Consider the following 20,280-nt stretch of genomic DNA (forward strand, 5'->3'; position numbering starts at 1 on the left):
CTAATGTAATATTAACTAACTGTAACCATTAAGTGGAGGTTTATTTCATTATTTGGTATTTTAGTAACTTAAAGGATGACAAAAACAGACTTAGGATCTGCTTTTATCATGAACAAACTCAAGATCTATCCTGGATTAGTATAATTAATTAAAAACATTTTTTTCTTAAAAATTCAAGTTATTCTGAATCTTAGGTTAATATAAAAAGAGTGGTTTTCACACACAGTATCTTGTACACAATACCATAATATTCCTGTGTACTATAATTTCTAGTATTTAATGCATCACTTCCTTTCTAATATATTGCACATTTCTTTCTTAATTTTTCAGAGAAAAATCCAGGGAATTAAATCTAGTGGTTAGACAGGATAAAGGATTGGAATATAGAGAATAGAAAAATCAAGAATGGGTAAACATACTGATGTAATATGAGATAGCTAGATAGAGTTGTATAAAAGGTTATTCAAGTAAGTACCATAATAGGAAGTGTGCAAAGCCTGGTTTTTGGTTTTGTTTTTTAAATACACTATATAGGTTTGGAAAAGTTCGAAGGAAGGACAGAGATAATCTTTTTTACTAATAGTTCTCTTTGAGAAGAAAAAAATATAAACCTCTAAATTTATTTTCATCTTATTTTTTTGCAGTGATGGGGGCCCTTGGGCCTCAAGTCGACTAGGCAACCACTGTACCATTGAGCCACACCTCCAGCCCAAATTTTAAAAATGATAATTGGTACTAGAGTTTAAGGAGCATGTTAATCATTACCTAATAATGACTTAATGTCATATTTATATCCATAACTGGAGGCAAAACAGTGGTACTTAGTATATATGCTCATATAGGTTGAGTGAAGTTAAGTTATAGAGGTAAAAGGACCCTATTTAGTTCTAAATTAAAAAATAAATGGATTGAAATTTCTAAGTGCAATAGGTAACTATGGAGCTAGTATTGCTGGACACAAGAGAAACTGTCTTTCAACACTGTGTCAAATATAATCATCCATGTTAGGATCCTGAAAAATGTTCCCTTATTCATGCCAATTTACTTCCTGAGTACATTTATCCTGTAATTTGATGTTATTTTATGTTGTTTTTGTTCTCTTTTTAATCCATTCAACAAACATTTACAAACTATCTACCTGTACCTTGTGCCAGGAAGTGTTCTGGATATTGATGATACCTGTTGAACAAAAGTAAACACATTTCTACCCTGGAAGAGCTGATAGCCTAGAAAGAGAAACAGTCTTAGACAAATCACATCAAAAAATATGTATAAAATTTTAGGCGTGACTGGTGGTCAGTTAAGTAGTCTTCCATGAGGGAGTGATGTTGAACATGAACTCCTTAACTATGTAAGTGAGTAGCAGAAAATATTCCAGATAGAAAGAATAGCATGTAGAGCAGCCCTGTGGCAGCAGGGACTGTGTTAGGTTCCAAAAGTGAAGGTGTGTAGAGCTCTAGACAAGGCTGGAGAGGTGCGTGAGGGCAGATCAGGACTGAAACTAAGAGGAGGTTTGCTTTATTACCTCTTTATTGCTTTCGGGAAGCCCCCGAAAGAATTCTTAGCATATGCTAGTTCTAAAATATGGAGGACCGATTATAGCAGGACCTAAGAATGAATACAGTAGTTAGGAAACAGATCAGAGCTTAGATTAGGGTGCTAATAGTAGAAATGGAATGAACTAAAGGTTTCAAGAGATAAACAGGTAACAGGTAAAATAAAATACATGTGAAATAATAGGAGCAGATTGGTGTGTAATGAGTACCTTTGACATTTTCTTTCTTTATTCAGTAAATATTCATGGGTTGCTTTTTATGTACCAGTCACTGGGTTAGGGAATAGAGGCATAACAGTCTTATCTTTATAGAGCCTAAAATCAAGAAGGGAAAATAGGTATCACATACATACAAGTAGGCATTACATAATACCAAACAATTACATACATACAAGATATGGCATATATTGTAAAGGGAAAATTCAAGGGATCGTGTGAAGTTCCACATATTAAAAAATAAGATATCTTTAAAAAAAAAAAAAAAAAAGGAAAAGAAGTACAGCTAGAAGATGTTTGTTTTTCAAATAGCATGCCTTAACCATTTTCCAAAACAAGGTTCAGAATAAATTTCTATTTTCCAAATATAATCAGAGCCTATCATTTTCCTCTGCTTTAAAATCTAATGATCAGTTCTGTGTTGGAGAAAATAGAAAAATAACTAACTTGCTAGGACATGAGCTGCCTCTATCATTCTTAAATGACATTCTTAAATGACAAATAACATGATATAGTGCTCTTCATTTATATGAGAAAGTATTTTCACATTTGGTCTGTGTTTGCAGAAGCAAACACTGGTTTAGAATCTTTTGTTCTAAACCCACATGGAGGAGGAAATCTGCTGTAGCTTGCATTGCCTCTTTTCTCTCTTTAGAAATGAGGCAGAAATTAACTGTTTTTAAACCAAAAAGAACTGGGCACAGGGAGGTGGGGGACGGATTGCAAGTTGTGGATTGATTTTGAAATCAGACTCCTCCAAGCCATACCTATCCAAAACCAGGGTAATTTGCAGTCATCTGAGTATGAGCAGGAAGGAAAGTCAGAGTGGGTGATGGGGAGTAGCACGCCTTGCTAACTCATGGTAGAGTTTTATTGTCAGTTGTGTTCAGATTTCCATCAAGGTGCTTTTTAAGAAGTTATTGTGTACACAAGATTTAAAAGCCTTCCAGAATGATATTTTATAATCGTGAATTGGTGGTTTCATATATTTGACTGGGCTTTGGCAGTCATTAAGCACTTAAATGTTTTCTGATCCTTTTTGGTCCAAAGTGATCAACTTGTGTACATGGTAGAATTGTAGTTTCAGGTTTCTATTGTGTGTTAGTAGGGAGGAAACTATGTGTGCCTTTCACTTTGAAAAGAATTCACTTAACAAAAATTTACTTCCTAACCACAGTTGCTGTGATGTGTCCATTTCACAAAGTGCTGGGGTACCCATATATTCCTTAGATCCACGTTTCACTTACCTTGCCAGACTTGGGTATCACGCAAGTTGGTTTGCCAGGTTTTGTGATGTGGTTTGTAAGTCATCAGTGTGAACTTTGAACAGATCACTTGTCGTGAACATTGGTTGAGTTGTTACAGAGGTGCTGTAACTTGTGGCTATGCTGTTGCTGTACTTTTTTGGTTCTTAGTTAAGGTTACAGTCTCTTCTCTTTGCTTAAAAGTAAAACCATTAATTCGTATTTCTGAGTAAAATCTCCAAAGACAATAACAGTGTTCAAGAACTTGACTTTGCAGTGTTCCTTTTAACCTTTCCTGGAAATTCTCTCTAGTGACTCAGTACTTTCATGCTGACCATATCCTCCATGACTCATCTATATTCTATTTGATTAAAAGTTTAAAATTTGATAACAAGGTTTCTTTATTCCTTTCAAACTTAGTAACATTCTGATTTTCTATCCTTAGTTCTTCCTATAAATTTTCAAGACTATTTTTATTCATTACATTTTATAAGGTGCTTTTTTTTATATTACTGTGTCTAATCCTGTCTTATCATGTACAAGCATGAAAAAGAAGAAGTATAGAATTTAATGAAGAAAAATGTTACTGTGGTCCCAAAAATACCTGCTAGGTGGTTTGATGAGCAGGATCACACAAAAATGGGTAATACACATAGGTAGAACAGAGTTGGGAACAAAATCCTGAAGAAACCCTCGACCAAATACTAATATGATTTGTAATGTTTGTTCTCTCCCTGCCCGCCCCCCCCAACCTTGGTTTACCCTGGGTTCAGTTTGGGCAGCAACTGAAAGCCAGTGAACACAGCCTCCTGATCCCTGTGGTGACTTCATTGTCTACTCTTGGCCCTGTTTTGCCACTAGCACACACTTCTGTCAGATCTGTTGCTGTTATCTGGTGTGGAATTTAGTGACCCACACCTGCGTGCCTGCTTCAACACCATCAACGCCACCACCCACTCTGGCGCCTTTTTTCCCCCTGGATTTCATGAGTACCTGAAGGTACAGGAACTAATTCTGAACTTGAGATCAGGGGTGGGGTAAGGTTGCAAAAGAAACTGTAGGCTGGGTGAGAAGACTACCCTGTATTCTCATGCGCCATTCCTGGGATCTTTCTACCTCTGAGTCTGTGTTTCTGGAATTCTGTGGGGTTTTATGAAAGCACATGCAGTCCTCTCAGACCCCTGGTTATCACTCCTGTTAGGTTAATGACAGGCTCCTAACTAGAGAATAACCTTCCTATCTGTCATATAATTGATGACAGGAAATACCCAATTTATTACCAGCTCTTTTAACTAAATTAATTTTAGACTAGGAATTCAGATGCTAATTTGAATGATCTAAGCATCTTTGTTTCATGGAGTAACTTGAATAATTCTCTCCCCTTCCCGCCCTGTGCATTACCATAGCGCCAGGTTGTCTTCAGTTGAAGCACAGAGCACACTGTGTGGTGCTGGGCACTTGCCTGCTGGTCTGGTTCTCCTCTAGAGGAGAGCTTCATGGCTGAATTTGTAGAGCACCAAGCGTTAAGTTAGTCAGTGGACACTGAACTCATCTGTAAATGGAGGAAGCTTGTACGGATTTTGTATATAATTGTATCTCTAACCATGTAATCTGTGATCTAAATCTTCAGATCCCTGCTTTTAGTTAAGTACAGTGTGCAGTGCTGCTCAAAGAAGGTTCTTAAAATAGCAGAAGGAGTAGATGGAAAGATAGCCCTAGAAAACAAGCCATATTGGTCAGATCTAAACCTGAAGCAATCGCAAGAAAGGGAGGAAGGAAAAGAGGGAAGGGAGTGAACACTAAACTCATAGAGTCACAAAGACAGAGACATTTTGGCTATGAATGAGGAAATCTCTACATTCAGATTTCCCCCCTTTTCTCTAAGGCATTTGTATATATATTAATGTATTAGTCTCCCTGTGTTGTCCAGGCAGGTGGGAACCCCTGGGCTCAAGCCATCCTCCCACCCCAGCCTCCTGCCCAGCTGGGACTATAGATGCCACTCTGCCCAACTCATATTCAGACTTTGTATGTGTGTGTGTGTGGGGGGGGGGGGATAGATTAAACCCAATTCAGAATTTTAATGCATTATTCTATAAAAAAATTGTGAGACATTACTGAAGTTCCATGACCCACTGTAATTAGATTTCACAGGTTGTGTTTTATCAGGTATCTTCTTTTCAGAAGAGAACAGCCTTTTTTTTCCTTCTTCCTTAGGACTTTTTTTTTTTTTTAACCTTCTACTTGTCAGTGTTTTGTTGAAACCTATCCCAGTGAGTCAGAAAAATAAAATCTATTCTTCCACCCCCACTTGCAGTTCCTATTTGTCTTTCCTTCTCTTGCTGCCTTTCCAGTGCCCACACCCATATTTTTGATAGTGTTTCTCTTTCTCAACCGGTAGCTGCTTTGACATGACAAGCATTTCCAAAGCTATTCTGAACTAATAAAATTATACTCCACAAACCTAGTAAAGGCCAAGACAGGTATACTTTTCTGCTTATTATTCTGTAGTCTCTCGCTTCCTGGGAAAAAATCAGTAGTGGGCAGAGAAAGTACATAACTGTCAATTTTGAAATAGGTCTAAAGAAAAGGGTCAACACTCGACCTGTTGGTGGTAGGGGACTTCTTACTAAAGAAGATTTTGTTCAACATTTTCCTCTCATGCTTACCAGCCTACTTCCCCAGTATTTTGCTATACTTTATATAAACCCCTATTTCATAGAATTATCGGGAGAGATAGTACTTAGAAGAACTTCACAGTTGCAAATATATTAGAACTAATAACTTTCATTTTAACTAGGAAATGCTTGCTTTTTAAACTCTGTGAACAAGAAGGTATGTAGGGTGGGGATGTAGCTCATTTGGAAGGCCCTGGGTTCAATCCCCAGCAGTGCAAAACAAAAAAAGAAGAAGAAGAAGGTATATAATCTAAATTTTATTTGGAAAAAAAAAGGCTCATTAGGAAAATAATGGACCTTTTATGGTTTGGATGTTTTTTGGTTGGTGACTTCGTAAAAGGTGTTTGTCTTCTAATGATAGGCGCCATGCGGTCAGGAGGAAATTTTCAGTGTCTTCCACTTGGCACTGTCTGTTAGTCCTGCTTTTCAATGTCTTACCCAGTTTCTGTTTAAAATCCATTTGTCTTTCTGTCTTAGGAGTCAGTGTTGAAGTTTGTTTTGCCCTTTAACAATTAAGGTATTGTATAGTATGTTTAGGTCACTCAACAGATGTTGCTGTAGTGGTTTTGCTTATATCTGATCTGGATTGCTCATTGTTTGGCAGATCTTTATGAAAGTTCTTTGTGATTGAGCTCACAATGATTTAGTGTATTTCTAAATTACTGTAATAGTTTCTGATGTTAGCTTTTGAAAATTTGTCAAATTTGTCATCATCTCACTTCTATCTGTAATTGTTACCTCTTTACTCCAGTTTGAAATCTCTGCTTTGCTGTTGTTTTTTATCTGTCCTTTTTACCACCTTAAATTTTCTCAGGATATTAGTAGTTTAGTAAAAACTATTTTCCTACTATGTATGTATGGAAAATTATATGAAAGTCTAATATTGTATTATTCTTCATAAATTTGGAAAGAATTAACTTTCCTTTCATCTGCTCTAACCCTTGTCTTAGACCCTTGTCCCAAGGATATTTAAATGCAACTTCAGGGCTACAGACAAAATTAGGAATGAGGTTAAAGTGAATCTTTCTCTGCATTACTACCCTTCCTGTAAGTGTTCTTCCACCCTTGTTCATTTCTTTTAAACTTTAAAAGTTTTTTAAAATGTTTATTGCCTTATGAATAGCAGCAGGTTAGAGTAGATGAAAGAGCATGAACCCATCCTGGAATGAGAGATTTCCAAGTTCCCTAAATCCCATCTATCTCCTAGTGCTCTAACCTTGGGCAAGTCATTGAACTGAGTCTGATCTGCCCCTCCCTCCCCCTCCTGCCCTCCTTTCCTCTTGGCTTCCCTCCTTCCCTTTCCTTCCTTTCCCCCCTCCTCTCTCTCTCTCTATGGAGATAATAGACTATATTAAGTAGGTATAAGAAAAATCGATTTTTTATGACTATTATCACTACAGGTAATAGTAGGTGGTTAATTCCCTACAGGTAATTTTTCTAGTTTCAGTATTTTCCCCTCAAAATTAAATGAGAAAAATCAAAAATTTAAGACTAGATCACTTGGCCCTTTCTCTTCTTGTCTTCCTCCAGTTCAGAATGCTCAGCATCTCTTGAATCTGCAGTTTGGCTCAATGCATTCAAGTCTTAGCATAGTTGTCTTCTTGGTTTTAGCCTTCTTGCCAAAAATTGGCTTTGTCTGCCCACCACAGCCACTCTGCTTCCTATCATAGTGCCTCTTTCCTGGGCATAAGGGAATCCTTGCCCTTCTTATACTGGGTCACTTTGGGATGCTGGTGCTTGCCACACTTTTTACAGAAAGTCCTCCAGGTTTTAGGTATATTGACCATATTCTTGTGTCTGTGTGATGAAAACCAAGCTAAGGCAGCAGTGTCGTCCCTTCCCTTTCTTACAGTCCCCTTGTTCTGAGCAGTGGAAACTCCTCTTTAAACTGCTACAGTTCAGTTCCTGATTTCAAGACTAATGTTTTATCTGCAATAATAGAAAGTGCTTCCCAAGTGACTGGGGTTGTGGCTCAGTGGTAGAGTGCTTGCCTGGCATGTGTTGAGGCACTGGGTTTGATCCTCAGCACCACATATAAGTAAATAAAATAAGGGTCCTTCAACAACTAAAAAAATATTTTAAAAAAAGAAAAGAAAGTACTTCCCAAAAGTTAGTGTCACTCCACCCTTTTAAAGCATAGTCTACTAAAAGTATGTGGCTCTTTTCTTGATTCTGTGTGCTCATTAGTTCTCATAATCTGAAAACTTAAATATTTCCTGGAGCATTTTGGCTTTTATACTTTTTCCTTGAAGTAGGATTTAACCTTCCCACCTCACTTTCTTCATCTCTCCCTAAACCAACTCCACTGAGAAGTCAGACTCTTTCCTAGATTGACCTGTTCAGATATCAGATATTCTCAGATGTGGAATATTTGCTGTACATAATGAGATACTTGAGGGATGGACACACATCTAAACACAGAATTCATTTGTTTCACATAATCTTGTACACATAGAATGGAGGTGATTTCATACAGTAGTTTTAGTGTGCCTGCATTTTGACTATCACCTATCACATGAGGACAGATGTGGAATTTTTCACTTGGAATTTGACACTTTTTGAGTGTTAGCACTCAAAAAATTTTGGATTTTGGAGCATTTTGGGTTTGGGATTTTCAGATTAGAGATGCTAACTGTACCAAGATTGCAAAAATTGGTTTAAAATTTGTCTTACAACAACTACTTTTCTAATATTACTTAGTTAATCCTTTGAAGTGGCAATGATTTTTGCTTACTTGTTAACCAAAACATCCTGAGAATTATCTGTAACATATCAGGCAGAACTGCACTGAGTACATTGTATGAATGTACATCATAGTGTAAATTAGTCAATCAAAAACAGACAGAAGGGGCTGGGATTGTGGCTCAGTGGTAGAGTGCTCGCCTGGCACGTGTGAGGTGCTGGGTTCAATCCTCAGCATCACATAAAAGCATAAATAAAGTAAAGATATTGTGTCCATCTACAACTAAAAATTTAAAGACAGAAAAGCAAAGTATTCTAATTTGTAATTCACGAAGTTTGAAAAGTTTTTATTTTGGGAGCTAAAGGAATAGCTCCTATTGGAGAGCGCTCGCCTAGCAAGTGCAGGGTCAGCAGTTCGGGACCCTGGCACCTCTGAAAAGTTTTTATTTTGAAAATTGGCTTATTAACATACTTTAATTTCCCTTTTTTTAGTAATATGTAGACTGGACAAGATCTACATTTTTATTTTGAAAACATTACTACCAAAACCAAATATGAGTACTAACAATAATCAGTACTAGTAGAAAAATGAGTTGATTTATCTGTTTTAGACAAAGTGAAAACAGCATGTTATAAAAATAGCTCCTGATAATAAAATGAGAATGAAATGTTATACTTTACATTTGGAGAGTTTTTTCCCTGTGTTTTTAATTTTAAATGCAAATCATGAATCACTAGTTCTTCTGTCCAAATACCAAGGGCTGCTCTGGAGTGTGTGTATATTTTAAAAGGCTCTACTCATCAACCTTCTCACAATTACTGGAGAATGTTTTGGTGATGTGGGTATTGTGTCATTTTATTGTGAAAACTAGAACTCATACCTAAAAAGCACCCTGTCTTTGATGTCCCATGGATTAAGTTTCACCAGGGGGAGGCATCTTAGACAGGCAACACACTCAGTGTGAGGCTTCCTTAGTGAGCTGGGAGTCTTCCTCAGCTACCAAAGGGTGGCCTCTGCTACATTCAGCTGTCACAGACCTCAGGGGTGAGGAAAGAAACTGACTTGGGGAGACACTTGCAGGGTTTAATTTTCTGATGCCTTTTCCTCTTTCTTTCTCTAATTGTCTACACGTCTAGTACAGGAATTGATTTTTCACATGGTCTGTTTTTATTCTCTTTAATACACAGAGCATTGGGAATTGAAATTCAAATCAGAAGTCTTTAGAGACTAGTAAAGTAACTGACCAGAGCCTATTTATGAAAATTGAACTTCCATACTAAAAGTTAAGAAGTCCTTTAGTTACTATGTGAAAACAGCGCGTGAAACGTGAAAACAATTAACAGTTCTTGAATGAGCCAAGAATTATCCAAAACAGCAAAACAAGAAAAATAAGCCAAATAATACTGTTAGAGCAGTTGGGAAATTATTTTGTGACCTATGTAGGTTGCTAGTATGAAAGCCTTCAAAGAGCATCTTCTAAATTCTATATAAATGAAACCAAACAATTCAAACTCCTTTTCTTTTCCTACTTTGACTGAACAGTGTATTTGTAACTCATCTACATTGCATGTTATCAGTGTGTTCATTGCTGAGTACTCTTCCATTATATGGGAAAGCCCCAATTTGTTCATCTCATCCCTATTGGTTGACATATGAGCTGTTTCCAGTTTTAAGCTACAATGTACAATGTTACATTGTACAAGTAAAGCTACTATGAACATTGATGTACAATTCTCTGGACGTAGGCTTCATTCCCTCACTTCAGGTCCCTAGAAGTGGAATGGTTGGGTTAGATCAGATGTATATGTTTAGCTTCATAAGAAACTGACAAACTTCCAAGATGGTTGTACTTTTTACCTTCTCATCAACTTTGTATGAAAGTTCCAGCTGCTCTATGTCCTTGCCAATAGGTTATGGTCAGTCCTCTTAATTTTAGCCATTCTGGTGGGTGTGTAGTAGCATCTCATTGTGGGTTTAATTTGGATTTTCTTAATAACTAAAGATTTTGAGCATCTTTTCATGTGCTTGCTTACCATCTGTATATTTTCCTTGGTGAGATACCTGTTCTAATCTTTTGCCCTTTTATTTATTGGGTTGTCATCTTAATTCTAAGAATTCTTTTTTTTTCTTTTTTAAATTGCTGGGGATTGAGTCCCAGGGCCTTGCACCTGCTAAGCTATATCCCCAACCCCTAAGAATTCTTTATATCTTCTACAGTCAATTTCTTTGATAAATATTTTCTCCCAGTATATGGCTTACCTTTTCATTTTTATAATAGACTCTTCTGAAGAGAAAAATACTTTCATGAAGTTCAATTTATTATTTTTTATAATTTATGCTTTATGTTTACTATTTAAAACTCTTTTCCAGACTCAAGACCATTAAGATTTTATCCTATGTTTTCTTCTGTAAGTTTTATGACTTTATTTCTGATATTTCAACCTGCGCTCCATTTTGGGTTGAGGTCTGCTGCTGATGACTTAGTCCTCAGATCACTTTTCAGTCTACTGGCTCTCTGATAAGCTTATCTAGGCATGGCACTTGAAATGTTTTCTGTATGTTGGTGACTCTCAAGTTACCTCCAGCCCAGATTGCTCGTCTAAAACAGAGCTCTCCATAGTCCCCTTCCCCCCACATCTTGATCTGGCAACAGGTCCCATGGCTCCGCCTTCCCATTGTGTTGCAGTCACACCTCTGCCACCATCTCCTATTGCCACCCTCGTTCATCGCCCGCCTGGGTTACTGCCTTAACATCCTCACAGGCCTCCCTACTTCCACCCTTGCTTTTTTATTAAACTGTCAGATACTGCCATTTTTTTTCACCAGTGGCTTTTCATCTCACTAGAGAAGGAACTACAGTCTTCATGATGATTTCTGTCACTCCTGTGTAGTATTCCCATTGCATGAAGAAACCACAGTTTATTTATCCATCTTCCTGCAAGTACGATTTGGTGTCATTTTCCTGTTGTTGAGTTTTTTAATGCTAAAAGCAGTGCCGCAACAAACATAATTACTCATGTGTCATGGAGCACGTTTTTCTAGGGCAGAGTTTTAGGGGTTAAATTGATCTTCTGTAGCATATGTGTTTCTTTCACTTTATTGTTAATACCAGATTGTTTTCAAAAGCAACTATGCATATTTATACCACCAATTTGCAATACATATGTGAGTCTTTATTACATTTTCCTGAGGTGGAGGGTGTAAAATGGTACCCCATGTTAGTTTTAGTTTGCATCTTCCTGTTTCCTAATGAAGCTGGATGTCTTTTCAGATGAAGTTGGTCATTCCTGTTTCCTCCTTTGTAGAATGTCATGCTCTTTCTTTTTCTCTTCTCTTCTCTTTCTTTTTTTGGAAAGAGCTGAGGTGGGACCCAGAGCCTCATACATACTAAGCAAGTGCTCTGCCCTGAGCTGCATCCCCAGCCCTGATCTTTTTTAATGGGGCTGTTTTTGGCTCATGGGAGTTCTCTGCATTTTCTAGATACATATCCTTTGGCAGTGACATATAATGCAGAGACCTTCACCCCGTTCATAGCTTATCCTTTCACTATCTTTTGATGAACAGAAACTCTTGAGTTTTAATATGATTTTATTTACCAATCTTTTCCTTCACGACTTAGGATATTTTACGTATCTTTTTAAAATTTATTTGTTCTAATTAGTTATACATGACAGTAGAATGCACTTTTGACACATACATAGATGGAGTATGGTTTCTTATTCCTCTGGTTGTACATGATGTGGAATTCCGCCCGTCATATAGTTTATGTATGTACATAGGGTAATGATGTCTGATTCATTCTACTATCCTTCCTTCCCCCTACCCCCTCCCCTCCCTTCACTCCCCTCTACCTAATTTAAAGTAACTCTGTTCTTCCCTAGCCACCCCCCATTGTAAGATTTAGGATATTTTAAATTCGAATTTAAGAAATGCTTTACCATCTAGCCAGGCACTATGACTCACACCTGTAATCCCAGCAGTTTGGAAGGGTGAGGCAGAAGGATTGAAAGTTCAAAGCTAGCCTCTGCAACTTAGCAAGGCCTTAAGCATCTTAGCAAGACCCTGTCTCAAAATTAAAAAAAAAAATAAAAGGCAAGAGATGTGACTTGGTGGTTAAGTCTCTTTTTTTCATACTTTTTATATTATTAAAATTATTAAAGCTCAGTTTTAATGAATATTACATTGGTGGGTAGATCAGAATATATTTTAACTTTTTTTTTTTTTTTTTTGCAATACTGAGGAATGAATCCAAGGCCTTGCACATGCTGAACAAGTGTTCTACCGTTGAGCTCCATCCCCAGCCCTTTCATTAAATTTTATTTTGAGGCAGAGTCTGAGTAAGTTGCCAAGGCTGACCTTGAACTTGGGATCCTCCTGCCTCCACCTCCTGAGTTGTTAGGATTGCAGGTGTACACCAGTGTACCTGGCATATTTTATATTTTTTATTGAACATTTTGTAGTTGCAAACCAGGTACAGTGGTGCACGCCTGTAATCCCAGCATCTCAGGAGACTGAGACAAGGAGTATCTCAAGTTTGAGGCAAGCCTCAACATCTAATTGAGACCCTGACTCAAAATTAGTAATAAAAAGGGGTAGGTGGTAAAGTAGTCGTGAGTTCAAATTCTAGTACAAAACCAAACAATTTTTTTTTTTGCAGTTTTAAATAAGACCTTAGGAAACAACTTAATTCATAAATCTTTTTAATGATTTGCTTATTTCTTTAAGATAGAAGTAGTTAAAACTTACTCTTGGTCTAACTTGGTTAAAACTTACTCTTGATATCATTAAAATAATAAGTAATTGGAAATAACTAAGTTATAAGAACTTTAAATAAATTGACTCCCATCGCTTGATTCTTTACAAAGAAATGCAGTATTTTAAAGTATCCAGCCTATACAGTTTTATATAAACTTTAGCTTTAAGTGTGTCCATGCCTGGTATATAGCCTTATTTTACAGTAATATAGATAATTTCCCTTTTCAGTAGCTCACATGATTTTGAATATACTTAGTTTGAGGGGAAATTTAGTGATATTTTTAATTAATCCTCTCAATAATGTTTGGAAATCATGGACAGAGCTGGGAGTCAGCTCAGTAACTGGGCACTGGCATAGCCATGTGCAAAGCCCTGGCTTTGAGACCCAGTGCTGCCCCCAAAAAGATCCACAGTAGGTGTACATTTAGCATCTTAAACTGACTTCTTCTTTCTGGGGTAACTAACAGTCATCAAAGGCTCAGTGACCCTGAATACTCGGGCTGTGTAGAATGCTGTCTCTATTATAATAAAGTGACTTTTCTTGAGGAGAGAGACTCTGCTTCTTTGAGGGATGTAGTAAGTCACCTTCCATTTCATGTCCTTGGTGTTAACATTGGTCTTATCGCTTTGCCCTGTCCACAGGTTAAAGTATTGCACAATCAGCTGGTCCTTTTCCACAACGCCATTGCCGCCTACTTTGCTGGGAATCAGAAGCAGCTTGAACAGACACTTAAACAGTTCCATATCAAATTGAAAACACCTGGAGTGGATGCCCCGTCTTGGCTTGAAGAACAGTAAAATCTCACCTTGGGGGAAAAAAAGGAATTTCTAAACCAACCTAATCTGATAAGAATTAAGTGGAGTTGGGGGACATGGTGAGGGCTAATGACCATTGTAGTGATTCTTGCACAAAGCTTTAATTTTTCCCTTTTCATACCTTAACAACTGAACTGTTCAATTTGATGGGAAGGTTGGTGGTTTTAGTGTAAACATAATTTCTCTAATCCAAACACGGTAATTTTCCTTTTTGAGAAATCCTTTTGTATTGTGAGGGTTGATGGCTATTTCTGTAGTTTGAAAACATCTAATATAGATTTGCACTGACAAGATAAAAATTTGAGGTTTTTGGTCCTGGAAATGAGGACCAGTTGTAACTTTCCAGAGGGAGGTTTACATGATTTGTATCGACATCAGATATTTTATATATGAATATATTAAATATCTTTAAGAGATTCATTTTCATGTATTGTCTTAAAGAGAAAATAAACTATTTTGCAGAGTAAATTATATGGAGTTCCTGCAGCACCCACACAGAGGTGGCAGTTCTAATGACTGATTAGCTCATGGAGTTGTAGCAAATACCTTTTTAAAAATGAATTTTTACCATTGTAATTTTGTTCTGAATTTTTATTTTAAAGACACAGGAATCATTCTTGTCATTTCTGTGAGACTCTTAAACTTATGAATTTGTATCACCCAAAGTCACTGGGGCAGTTACGTTAGCAGTTTCTTTTGATTTATAACAAAACCTGGTTAAAAGAGATTTTTTTTTTACAGGTGGACTTGAGAATGGAAATTCATGATGGTTTCTAGAGTAGAAGTCTGTACTTAGAACACTAGTTTTTGGGTAAATTTCATTTTGATAGTCGTAAATTCCTAGAGTGCTTTCGTTGACTTCCGTATGTAACAATACCGATTAAGCCTTAAATCACAGATATGTGCCTTCTCAGATACAGTAATTCTTGTTCAACCAATGTACATAATCCATGAAGAAACCCCTTTCAGATAATGTTTGATGTGTCTGTTCCTGGAGAAGGAGCACTGTGTGTAAAGGTTGAGTTTCTTTGTTCTCATTAAACCACATTTGAGGTTTACAGTGGAATCAACTTTTGAGTTTGCGGTTTGGTTTCTCTCTGTTCCTTATGAGGAATGGGCAGCAGAAGGACTTTTCATTTGAGTAATGACAAGGTCACATGGAGCAGTGTGGCAGTAGTACCAGGAGAGGAGCCGGGATTGGGAGGGCAGGACTGTCTCCGTTGTGCAGCGCTGTTGATTTTGTGTTCCATGTGGTTGGCGTGTCCACCATGTGGTTCCTCAATAATGCAATCCTGCTTAAATGTAAAGTTCTGTCATAGACATAAATTAATATTTTGAGAGGTATCTCACCTGTTCATTTCTATTGTGTTAAAATGAAGTACTTAAAATTATTGTTATACATGAACTTTGTGGACTGTAAATTTGTTTTATACGTTCAGATGCCTTTTAGTCGGCTTTTTAATTAATATGCCTGTTTTGAGTGCTTAATACAATGTAATGTGATTGTACATCATCAGCCTATTTTAAATCATTCCCTCCTGTATATTTGTACTCTTGAGAGCCTTATTTTATTCTTCCAGCAGAATAACTTACTTGTGATAGTTCATTTACATTCCCCAGAATGTGCCTCTGGTGTGAATTTTGTATTCTTATTAAAAGTGTTTGCTGCAGTATCCAGTTTCTCTTGCCCTCTTGGTTTTAAATAAGAAATAACTATTTGGAATTCTGAAAACATAGCAATCCCCTGCCCCGAACTTTAAAAACAATATCAATAACAAATAATGCTTCTGTTACTTATAAGTGTCTTGTTCAGTTTTCCTTTCCTTTAATTTGAATCTCCTTGGAAGCTGAACATGTCCAGTCTCACCACATCTCAGTAAACAATCATAGTAGCAAAAGAGCTAACTAGCTGCACAAGGATCAGTGAGTTTTCAGGATAGAATGAAAATGTCAGTGACTCTTAGTGCACATGCTAAAGAAGTAAGTGACACTAGTCTGAGGTACATTTGCTTTGTTAGGAAAGTAGTTCATGTTTGTTGTAGAAAGAAATAAAAAATTCATAAAATGGAAGATAACAACCACTTTCCTAAGTGAATAAGTGCTGCATGAAACCACCTAACCTCTCTGAGGTTACGTGTTTTAATTACCAATTTTTATATCATAAGCTCAGGTTTGGATAACTTTTAACTAGCATACATTCATCTTTGTACTCTTCTGGTTATTCTCTTAAGTTATACTTCTGAAAGTGAAGATGGACTTGCAAAGTATACACATACTTCTAAGACTGTGTTGTAGATTTGCCATTTGTCTTCAAGAAAGAGTGTGCCAGTTTACACCTCCAAGAGCATAATACCTCATGTGCCTAGTTAGCTTATATTTAAAGCCAGTAAGCAAAAATAAAAAATGCATAGAATCAGCAGGACATCACTTTATAAATGTTTTAGGTGAAGAGGAAAAACTGTCAGGCAGGTAGAGAAGACCTGAATGGTCAAGATTGGAGAGTTCTCAGATGTGTGGTATAGGAGCAGGAGATGGATGGAAATGTGACTTTTCTCAGAAAAATAGAAATTATTCAAGAAGAAACAAAAACCTCAAGAACTGGTCTGTAAAACTGAAATCTCCATTCAAATGCTTTTAAATCTTGGGGTCTAGCAAGCACCTGAACTTGCAGAAACAATTGATCTGAAATATAGACTATATTAAGAAGCATTTTTTTCATATTCAAAATACACTGATGTTATCCCATAGGGTATGAAACTAGAATGTGTCTCAGAGATTGTCTAATACTCTTTTTTACAGATCAAGGCCTTATTACATAAAATTAGCCAGCCCACCATCTTCAAGTCTAATGTCAGATGAGTGCTTACAACTAAACATATGAATGCTTCTTTAAATCCTGCCATTTCACCTGCATAATTAAAGCATTGTGTCAAGTTCCTTCTAAAGTGAAGTACAATATATGTGTTAAATGTATTTCAAGTTGAAAAAAATAACCCATCTACCCCCACATGTGTTCATATTAGGTTCAATATAAAGTATATATTTGTCCTTTCTGCCCATTGATAATTTACTGTATTCTGCAAAAGATCACATGAACCTACAGTGTTATATAAAGTAAAATTATGTAAATTAAAAAAACTAACGACGTTTCTTTTCATCATGGAATTATTAATTTGAAGTATAATGTATCTACCTCAACATGTGCCGTCTCCTTTAGTTTTTATTGACGATAACCTTAGGTATGGAAAATAAATCATCCAAGGTGCTAGTTTAGTACACCTTTAGTTTGTACTTCTTCCTAATATTTTGAAGTACTACTTAGAATGCCTATATTTTGCAATAATCCTAAATACCTTTTGCCAGCAGCTCTTGTTCAGTTGCCTGGAAAAGTTGAGACAACTTGAGATCCTGCCTCACTGTTTTAACCAAATTTAGGCATTAAGAAAATCTGATTCTCCTTTAAGATTAGAATTTTTTTTAATCAGTCGAGCTGTCCCATGGTGAGTAGGCTATATTCTGATCTAAAAGCCAGTTGTATTTTGTATTAGGTCACAGGTCTTTTACTATTTTTTACAATGTAACAAGGCCTTTTAAGCCAGGTCTGGTGGTACATGCCTGTAATCCCAGCGACTTTGGAGGCTGAGGCAGGAGGATAGCAAGTTCAAGGCCAGCCTCAGCAATTTAATGAGGCCCTAAGCAACTTAGAACCTGTTTCTCAATAAAAAAATTAAAAAGGACGGGGGATGTGGCTCAGTGGTTAAATGTCCCTGGGTTAAAACCCCAATACCCAAAAAAAAAAAAAAAAAAAAAAAAAAAAATTAAAATAGAATTATGATGCAAACAACTTTTCTCTTTTGAGGACTTCCATTAAATTCTGTGTTCCCACTTGAATGTTTCCTGTTGAGCAGGTTTCCTACCATAAATGGTTCTTTATAATAAATTGCCAAATGGTCCTCCTGATGCACAGGAAACTAAAGTTCATCTTTGTGTAAAATAAAGGTTGATTCTTAGAGTTTATGTATATGGAGATCTACTTGTTATTCTGGTATTAACCCTGATATGGAAAAAGGAGACTGTTAACATGAAGAAGGGAAATTAAACCCAGCCTGAGAACCGAAGCTCCTTCTGTGCAGTTAATTCATTAATATGCTGCCAGAGCTGGGAATTTCAGTGACGTTTTTTACAAATGAAATATGGCACAAAACCTAAAAACATGTTGTTTTGTTTGAACCCAAGCAAAGCTTTGCCATAAGAAGTCTGTCAAAGACTGTGAGCTTTCTGCAACTGTGATCCAACCAAACTGTTGATTCACAAGGAAGATGTAAGAGGAACAAGGTACCGTTTTGTTGACCTTTAAAGTAACTTTCCTTGACTTAGACTTTCATACTGCTTTGCTTTTGGTACAGGTATATATGTTGTTTATATAAATAACTTTGGGGTAAAGTGTACCCCTAGCCAGCATGGATCACAAAGGAAGAAAAATGTAAGCCATATAATTCTTCATTGTATCTTAGAGTTTAGCAATTGAAGTTCCACTACGGGAAGAGCAAACTCTGACAGTAATAACCATGTTTTGTTTTTGTTTTCAAATGGATGGATATTGTGGGCTAGGGAGAAGGAAAGTAACTTTTCAATCCTGTTGGTCTTCCTGAGAAAGTTTTAAAATAATGACGTTTTTAGCATAAGGAATAAAGTATTGCTGATAAATTATTTGTATATGCTATTTAACTTCTGTTCTCCCTCTACATGATCTTCATGAGGAAGCTTCTTATGAAAAAAGTACCTAGAGTTTTGAGCAGATAATTACAATTCTTTCCTTTGAGGAATATATACTTATTATGGCTAGACGCTAAGCTTTTGAGAAAGGTGTAGTGTTGGATGCTGTTTTATTCACGACCTGGATCTCCAACTTCTTGCGTAGTTCTTAAAGGAGCCAAGTACAAAGTTTGGAAATACTGTTTTTTAACTCAAAATCCAAATGCAGACAAATACCAAGTTGCACTGCTGTTTCATTCGAATGAGTTACAAAAGAGGCAGGGCCCTTACTCTAACATCAAGGTGTTACCCAAGACACTAGAATGTTTACAGAAGAGTGGCTGTTTTAAAAATATATTTCATAAAAGACGGGGAGCTTAGCATAGCTCAGTGGTAGGGCTCCTGCTTAGCATGCATAAGGCTCAGTGCCACCCCCAGTGCTTAAAAAAAAAAAAAAGGAAGAATTAGAAGAATCATTATTTTGCCACCCTCACTAAGATAATTTTTTCACACTGGCATCACCAGTAAGTACTAAAATCATTAGGTGAAGGATGGAAGGAAAACCATATTTCCATAATACCAAAGAAGTGTTCTCCATAGTACTAAGCATGAAAAAGGAAAATACTAAGAGATTTGTGCCTCCAGATAGAATTCAGTTTAAATTATGCAACATTGCTTTGGAGGTATGCTGTTGGAATTGTTTAACCTTGATCAAACTGAACTTTTTGCCTTAAATTCCAGGATACAGAACATAGAAGATTAAGGAACAAAGTTATATTACACCGTGTGGAACCAGCTGGTCAGATGCAGAATCCGGGACATGCTATAAGATAATTGGCTGGGTCTTTTCAGTAAGTCTGTCACAAAAGAAAAATAAGAAGTACTCTCTAGCTTATGGTTCTAAAAAATAGCTGTAGAAAAACATTTGAAGACAGACTGAACGATTTGTATGTTTGATGCTACTAGGGACTTTTAACTTTTTTTTTTTTTTTTTTCTTTTTGGTACCAGGGATTGAACTCAGGGGCCCTTAACCACTGAGCCACATCCCAGCACCTTTTAATATTTTATTTAGAGACAGAGTCTCACTGAGTTGCGTAGGGCCTCGCTAAGTTGCTGAGGCTGACTTTGAACTCAAGATCCTCCTGTCTCAGCCTCCCAAGCCCCTGGGATTACAGGCATACACCCCATTATTTTTTTTTTTTTTCTTTTTGCTATGACGGTATATTGTAGTAATAGAAAGAAAGAACCGCAATGGACGTGTGCCTGAAGTATTTAAAGGTGAAGTGTCAAGATGTCTGCAATTTATTTTCAGATGATTGAGTCAAAGCACATAATTCATATATACGCCTGCATGTGGAGAGAAAACTGGAAGAGAAAAAAGTAAAAGGAGAAAGATGTCTTAATATGGCGAACTGTTAGCAGTTGTTGAAGTAGTTGGATAGATAGTGTGATGTTTCAGAATAATAGTGTTTTAACTTTTTAAAAAACGTTTATAAAAATTTTTAATTTTCTATAGAGGCTCTTTGGTTCAGAGAGGTGATAGGATTTCCTCCATCTCGCCCAGTAACAATGGACAT

General features: G+C 36.7%; 1 protein-coding gene and 1 pseudogene across 7 annotated transcripts in view; one reads left to right on the forward strand and one right to left on the reverse strand.

Annotated features, from left to right (window-relative positions):
- The window catches only part of Arfip1 (ADP ribosylation factor interacting protein 1), a 95,496-nt gene extending 79,876 nt beyond the window's left edge, over window positions 1-15,620 (forward strand). For all 7 annotated transcript variants that reach the window (XM_047566931.1, XM_047566935.1, XM_047566932.1 and 4 more), the window contains one exon: window positions 13,774-15,620. In XM_047566931.1, the coding sequence (XP_047422887.1) occupies window positions 13,774-13,929 (156 nt within the window). In that variant the 3' untranslated portion in view covers window positions 13,930-15,620. The remainder of the gene's footprint in view (window positions 1-13,773) is intronic.
- LOC124994711 (60S ribosomal protein L36a-like) lies at window positions 7,185-7,480 on the reverse strand (annotated as a pseudogene).
- Window positions 15,621-20,280: the final 4,660 nt, after the last annotated feature.

The sequence above is a fragment of the Sciurus carolinensis genome, chromosome 10 (genome assembly GCF_902686445.1).
Source record: "Sciurus carolinensis chromosome 10, mSciCar1.2, whole genome shotgun sequence".
Classification (NCBI taxonomy): Eukaryota; Metazoa; Chordata; class Mammalia; order Rodentia; family Sciuridae; genus Sciurus; species Sciurus carolinensis.